The 7,710-nt window shown below is 34.5% G+C and overlaps 1 protein-coding gene across 1 annotated transcript; it reads right to left on the bottom strand.

Annotated features, from left to right (window-relative positions):
- Positions 1-2,544: 2,544 nt before the first annotated feature.
- On the bottom strand, positions 2,545-6,787 carry LOC140780510 (RING-box protein 1a-like). Its single transcript, XM_073126120.1, has 5 exons — positions 6,432-6,787; positions 6,269-6,319; positions 6,118-6,177; positions 2,995-3,066; positions 2,545-2,888 (listed from the first exon to the last, which is right to left on the bottom strand). Exons 1-5 carry the CDS (start codon positions 6,583-6,585, stop codon positions 2,851-2,853), a joined length of 375 nt encoding a protein of 124 aa, XP_072982221.1. The 5' UTR covers positions 6,586-6,787; the 3' UTR covers positions 2,545-2,850.
- Between the last annotated feature and the right edge of the window lie 923 nt (positions 6,788-7,710).

The following is a 7,710-nucleotide window of genomic DNA, read 5'->3' as shown; positions in this document are numbered from 1 at the left end:
TGAAATCTAGGTGTTGGAATCCACCAACAAAAGAAAAGGAAAAGTAAAACTTTCAAAGTATCATAATAATCATCAAATCCCCAAGTGATAGCATAACTTGCATTTATATAGGCAAACCCTAATAAGGCAAAAGACCAAAAAGCCCCTCAAACAAAAGACTAAAACACTCTCATGTGAAATCTCTCCCCTCTCCTGCATCTGTGCGAGTACATGTGCCTAAATGTGGTGTCTACACCAACTTTCTCAGGGTGAGAAAAATAACTCTATCAAGTGTAGTTGTGAGCGACTTTGGTAAAACTCCAAAGGTCAGGATAATGAATCCCAAAATCGACCGATCCCGAGTCGGATCGGTCATAATCGATCCTGATCACAGTGATTTCGGCCAATATCAGTCGACATTGGCCAGTTCGGGCCATATCGGCAGATCTGTCTCGGCTGTATCGACCGAAAACAATAATATCGACTGAAATTAATTTTTTTAAGATTCAGGTTGAATCTAAAATGTATCTAACCTAGGAGATATTAATAATTAATATCATCAACTGTTTTCTTTTCAAATTTTCAATTTTTACTTTCTATTTCTCACATATACTCTCCTCTCACTCTCACACTTCACCGAGTTCATTTGGCGGTCGTTCTTGTGAACTCTTTTGGCTAGTCCACACTTTGGTGAACTCTGATGAGGTTTATTTTCTTCTTTCTCACCATTTTTTTATTCCTTTTTTCTTATGGCTATAAAACAATAGTGAAGAGATATCTCTCCCTTCATGTTATTCTACAGTAATAATTTACAAGTATAAAATTGATTTAATTCAAGTCGAAATTTATTATAATTTTGAGTGAATTTCTTCTTTAGTTATTAAAGTTTATATATAACTAATTTTTATTTCTTATTTTTCTATTATATTATTATTTAATTGGTTACATATTTATTTATTTTATTAAAAATATAGACCTTCTAAGTTAATTTAAACTAGGTTTACATTATGAAGAGGAGAGGAGAGGATTTTTCTCTGATTGGTTTAAGATAAATAAAAAAGAGTGAACATAATATAGTTACCATTATACCCTTTTATCTAGTATTTTATTATTAAAATAAACCAACACAACCTATAATATTGATAAGATTACTCCTTAAAATAAATAAAAGTAATATAAATAAGCTATAATATCTAATATTTAATCACTCTCCTTTGAATTTTTTATTTCCATTTTACTTCCTTTCTCGCCAAAAATTTCAATTCAAATAAGAAAAAGTTATTTTCTAATTTATTCTCTCCGACAGAGTGTCAAACTAGATTTAATTAAAGCGTATTCATGCTTAAATTAGGCTTAATTTAAAATAGCCTTGAATCTGCTTATCAAAAAATAAGCTCCTGCTCGAGCTCAAAATATACTAGAATTAAATATTATTAATTCAAGCTTATATTTTAGGTTATGCTCGAATTGAAGATAATCAATTGAATCTTAAACAGAACTCTTTTATTACACCCTGGGCATTTTCCGGGTCCATATTTTATAGATCAAAATCTAAGGAAACGGATTGCCCCACTACTTTCCCCGTTTACCACTTTAAAAGTCGTGCTAATTCACTCTTTTCTTTATCTTATTCTTTTCTGCGCATCAAACCAGGAAAACTTTCTTTATCCACTCCACTACATTTCCCTCAGTATCTTAACAAAACATTGGGATTAGACCTAATCCATAGGTATCTTATCCTTTACTTTATATCATATCATAAATAATTATTACACTCTTGTTTTAAAATATAAGTAAAAATAAGAATAGCTATTTTTATAATAAAAATTTTATTTTGAAGAAAACATAAAGAAATACCCATTTTAGAATTAACTTTATTCTTTGAGTAAACCAGGAAGTATGCATCAAACTATATACTACTAGCAAAAAGAAGACCAACCAACAACAACCAAACATTTAATAAAAATTAAAAAAAATATGAATTTTGTTGTGAAAAAATCATTTGTCTATGCTTCTTTCATCTAGATCCTGCTCTCTTATAGTTTGAACGTCGAAAATCTTTCAAAGGGAGAATTTAACGGACAAAATGGTTAAGCATTCAACAATTTGAACTGAATATAATTTGCACAAATAGTTTTGAATGGAAAAACTGAAGATTACACACAGATTAGAACTTAAAAAAATTAAGTGGCACAAATAAAAATTGAAAGAAAAACAATTAAATATAACCGTGGCAAGGATGTAAAAATATACTTTTCCCTGTAATTAGCATTTTGTCGGGGAAGAGCAAATTATAGTATTTTGTTCTTTAGTTAAATTGTATATGTGATTGCTCGTTCCCGATCCTATTTTATCTGTTAATAACACTGTAAAATTATCTACAAGTATCATGACTATAAATGCTCAGATAATTTTAGAAGCTCATGTAGTGTGAGAGTTCATATGTTCAAATCTTAATGGCATCAGTTAACTTGAGACACCATTAAGTTCTCATTTTTCTCAAAAATAATATCAATAAGTATTGAAAATCCATAGCAGAAATCAAATTTCACAAGAAGGCATCACTTGAAGAGAAGCAGACATATGAGTAGTAGTTATGGTAAAATAACCATCACAAATTCGGATATTACAGATTATGCAACCCAAGGGCTGCTAAATCTTTACAAAGTCGCCCCAAGGCAGAAGAACATCAGCATGTCTAACCAGCATTTGTGGAATGGCGCATGAATATAAGATGCAAGAGACAGGAAAGAGACTAAAATCCAGATGAGGGACAAAAGAAAGAAATTATCATTTCTTCCTATAGTTATAGACATACTGGAAAGAATCCAGAAAGACGCTATTCAGTAAGTCAGTAACTATCTCTGGTTTCTAGTGTCCATATTTCTGGAACTCCCACTCACTGTTGTCTGTAAATACACAAGTGTCAGTTTGGAATATAAGGAAAAAGAAAAAGAAAAGAAACATAGGATAAAAACTTTCAGGTGAAAAAAGGAGGTAGAGGAGGACAAATACCCAGAGGGCACACTTGACGTGTCTTAAGCCACCGACTAATGCAGTGGAAATGGAAGGCATGATTGCAAACACCTGTTTAAGCAAAAATTCCAGCTACCATCAATCATAATTGAGCGAGAACCTAGATTTCTAACTTGCTAAAACTGTCTTGATGCATTATTGATGGCATAAGTTAATAAGTAAAACAAACAGAAAAACAAAAGAAAAAAGTGATCAAGGTTATGACAAGAACCATGCCAACACATCTGTATGCTCTAGTGTTAAGAAAGAAGACTGGACGATCAAGGAATTTCCAGTGAAAACCATTTGGCTCAAAATAATTTATAACAAAATGTGATTTTTATCTTGTGTGGGCATTGAGAATCTCATGAGCCATAAACAGTTACAGAGACTTTGCTAGAATGTCAGGAGCAGCAGGGCAATGCATCACATGCCACACTAGACCAAATGACTTACCTCATTGTAAACCCTGAAGTCCTATCAAGTGCATCGAGCAGGGAAGAAGATTGAAAAATAGGTGTATCCTTCTTCACAACTGCATGAGGAAATCCTAGTCGCTTGCGCGATGTGCTTGAGGTGCTAGCACGCATGCTATCGTGTGATTGAAGCAACCCGACAGACACCCAAGTAGAAACCTTTAGTAGTGACTGAAACCTTTCCATCATAGATCTACTGGTATCTATTCAGCATTCAAATGACTCAAAGACACTGGTACTTGCAACTTGACTTCCTTTACTTGTGACAAGGTTCTCGTTATTTGTTGGACAGCTATTGCTTATTATTTTGGGATACCAAAATGCTACAGACCTGATGTCTAATATAAATCCATTAAAAATGGCATAAGTACTAGTCATTACTACAAAAATCAGTTCACATTTACTGTTACCTTCATTTCAATACCTTTTCCTTCTATTTTGAGGGAAGGTTAAAAAGCAAGCAATGAGCTTTAATAGAATTTCATCTGGATCCAATTTATCTGTTTTTGCAAGTTACTCATAATTGACATCAACAACTATTGAAGGCATTGCAGCTTTGAGGATTGAAAACAAGATAAAGCTAAAGCAAATTGAATTAAGTAGTGTTTAAGTTTGACTAAATTTTATGATAGTCATATGCAGTGCTTATCTTAATCTTTCACTTATCTTAGTCATCTACATACTAGATCAAATGTAACTAATGAATTATTAAGAATCATAAATCTAAGAGGTTTGCATCCCTCATTATAATAAATGTTGTGAAAAGAGTCTGCGGTATGCAAACATCATGTGAATGCATATTGCTTATGCAGTATGCAGGATGCATATGTGAATGCATATATGGCCAAGCAAAAACAAAATATTATAAAGACGTTATATAAATTTACCTAATAAATAGGTAAAATTTGCAAAGTGATATATCGAGAATCATTTTCATAATATTCTATCAACTAAAGATGTTATGTTCTAGTCATATAATTACTCAATAAATATTTTCAATTATGATAAGTTGCACCAACAAGATTAATCAATGAAAATTATTATGGAGCACTGTAAATATCTCACTATTATAATATAACATAGCGCTTTCATATGCCTATGCAGTATAATTTTGGTCGTTAGCAGTCAATATGCAGCACATACGCAAATGTGAGTGGGTGCATAACCATATGCAGTTCACAAATACAACCTCTATGCAATTGGACCACATATGAGAACAACATAATGCATACACCGTGTGGTTGACCAACTGCCACCACCTATGCAGCTGCATATGTGGTCTAGGCAGACGCTTGTCAAAAAAGTGATAAAAATCAAATAAATGTTGAGTTTGTCTGTTTAGATTTTCATTACCTGAAAAGCATGAAAAGGATATGTAATATTGATCTTATTCACAATTATGTTAGCTATAGGATGCATAATCTAGTAAGGATGATTGGCCATAGAACAAATAAAATCTAGTGAGCAATATTGGTCATGAAACATTTGGTTGCCAACTTTATTGTCTAGGCTACTAAAGTAAATAAATCTTAATTGATGTCATTTTAAACTTTTTTGATCGTTAAGCTCTATGAAAAGATCTACTTTACAGACTGATGCATAAGATATAGTCTATGTAAAAATCTTACATGAAAGAAAATTGCAAAATTTTCCCACTTGAGCAATGGAAAACCTCCCAGTCATACTCAAATGTGTAGGAAGGGCATGATTTCATGTTAAACAAAGTCATTATGCGTTAACCAGAGAACAACTACATGTTCTAATTTATAACTTCAACAAGTGGGCAACTTATAGAGAACAAGGAAATAGAATCCTAGCATGATACCATAGATTCATTAGCATAAATGCAATGATCATCCTAGATACATCACCTTTCTTACTCCAAAATAATATTCCATCATATCCCTAACATTAGAAGTTATCAACATCTAGATGGCTATTCTAGAACGGCAACATGATCTTATGCCAAAATAACCATGATTCTCAAAATGTCTTTCCCCATAATAACCATGATTCTCAAAATGTCTTTCCCCAGATATTTATGTGTACCTCTTATGACAAGAAAGCTTAGAAACAAAAGTTGTTTGATGGCAACAACAATCTTGCAGAGATGAGCACTTCTCTTCCAAAAATATAACATAGTCAATAAATTAACAGATCAGAAAGCTTGTAGTGATTAATAAGAGACCCACATGAACATGATGTTTCTTAATTCTACGACTCAAAGTAATACTGTAGTCTTTTAATTAGGGATTTCACATATAATCCCCTCAATAATTTTTCCTCTGTAATTGCATCTTATTCACCTCAAATGAACATTTCATATTACAGGTTTGTTCCTTATAGCATTCTGAACAATCATGATCTGAGCAACTGATCAAAATATAGTAGGTAGATACATTAACACTTTGAAAGCAATACTGGTATCCATGACCAAACCATGCAGTATTTAAGTTTTCTTATAAAAAATAAATGTATATTATAGTACAAACATTAACAAAATGGCAACCAGTTAGGTGTCAATAAAGGGCTACATAATGTTAACGAACAAAGCGATATAGTGAAAACCACCAAATTAGATATAATATATCGAAAATTAATTTGGACAATCAGATTCAACTTAAAGCTTATAAAATCTGATGCATACCCCAAGCTACTGTACACTCTTCGCTGGTCGCACTTGCTTGATTAGCCTGGCATTCAATGCCTACCAAATTCGGGAGAAAAAAAAGGAACAGGACACTGTCAGCATTAAAGATAGAGAGCAAGAAACCCCAATCGAAGCCTAGATTACTCACAGAGATCCATGATGTGGTTACGGCAGATGGCGCAGTTGTCGACAACGATATCTGCAAAGAAACAAGAATCGAGAGGCATCCCAGGAAGCAGGAGATAGAAGCAAAGGGAAATCTTAGAAGAGTGGTAGGAATGGATTTCTAGGGTTTTCTACAGACTGCTTACCCCAGGCCCAGAGGGAGACGGCGTTCCACTTCTTGATCTCGAATCGCTTCGGCTTCTTGACGGACAAGGACGGTCCGGCGGCGGCGGCGGCGGCGGGAGAGCTCGATCCCTCACCGGCGGGAGTCATGTTGATGTCGGTCTCCATGGCCGCCATGGATCAGAGAAGAGATTGGCGAAAAAGAGAGAAATGGGTTTTGATCAGGAAGGTTTCGTGACCGATTTTCTATGACGTTGTAGAAAAATAAAATATGAGACTTTTGTTACGTGTCATGATACGATTGGAGCATTAAAGTTTTTCCTGACTCATACATCAATTCTCTGACGGAAAGAGAAAAATTCGACGAAAATTACAAGCTAGCGAGGTTAACACATCATTACGACATATATAGTTACCACATTCTTACGAAAAAGTTTTGCTGCGGGCCCACCATCTTCGAGTCGTCCGGACATTGCCGTTCCTTTCTATCCTTTGAAAGAAAACAAGATAGCTGATTTAACTATCAGTGTTTAAGGATCTATTAATAAAATAAAATGACTGAATGTTTAAACTTACTAGGCATAGTTACGGAGGTTTAGATGGCCCAGACATCACATACAAATTGTATGTACAGCATATATTTAGCCCTCGTTAATTTCAGAAATGATTATAGTATACAATTAATTATTGAGCTCCAACTGCACACAAGTTGGCAACAACACAACCAGGAGATTCGAAGGTGATTCGTCTCCATATCGGAGGATAGCTGAAAGAAGCCTTCGGCACCGAGAGCCGAGGATGTCCATCTTAGGAGAGCCTCCTCATCCAAGCAAGCCCAAACGCGAGAGGAAGGCCAATCCAAGTCATGGGCTTCTATGGTAGCAAGGTGTAGTCGATCAAAGGAGACGGAGAAGGATGAAAGTAGTCCTGATGAAATATCAGCAAAACTAAAGGAGTAACCTGAAGATTGTGTACTGCTAGATCAAGAAGTGCTTGAACGCTGCTGGGCCAAATGAAAACTGACCCTTTTCAGATGATTTCTTAGAAGAGGCATTCCCCTAGCAAGCTTAAAGAGCATGCTGGCAAAATTATGGAGGGGAATAGACCCGATGGCTTCTATGCATTTCGGTTTGGTAAAAAAGAGGATCTGGCTTATGCCTTGATCAATGGGCCATGGACAATCTATAGAAAAGTCCTCAACTTATTTTCCTGGAAGAATATTTTTTGGTCAAAAATGGAGGCTTTCTCTACTGTGTTGATGTGGATACAATTACATAATCTTCCAAAGGAATACTAGGAGCT

Source organism: Typha latifolia, chromosome 1, assembly GCF_019914945.1.
Source record: "Typha latifolia isolate L0001 chromosome 1, TyphaL0001v2, whole genome shotgun sequence".
In the NCBI taxonomy this organism is placed as follows: domain Eukaryota; kingdom Viridiplantae; phylum Streptophyta; class Magnoliopsida; order Poales; family Typhaceae; genus Typha; species Typha latifolia.
Note: the sequence above shows the minus strand (reverse complement) of the source record. Positions and strands in the feature narration are given on the sequence as shown.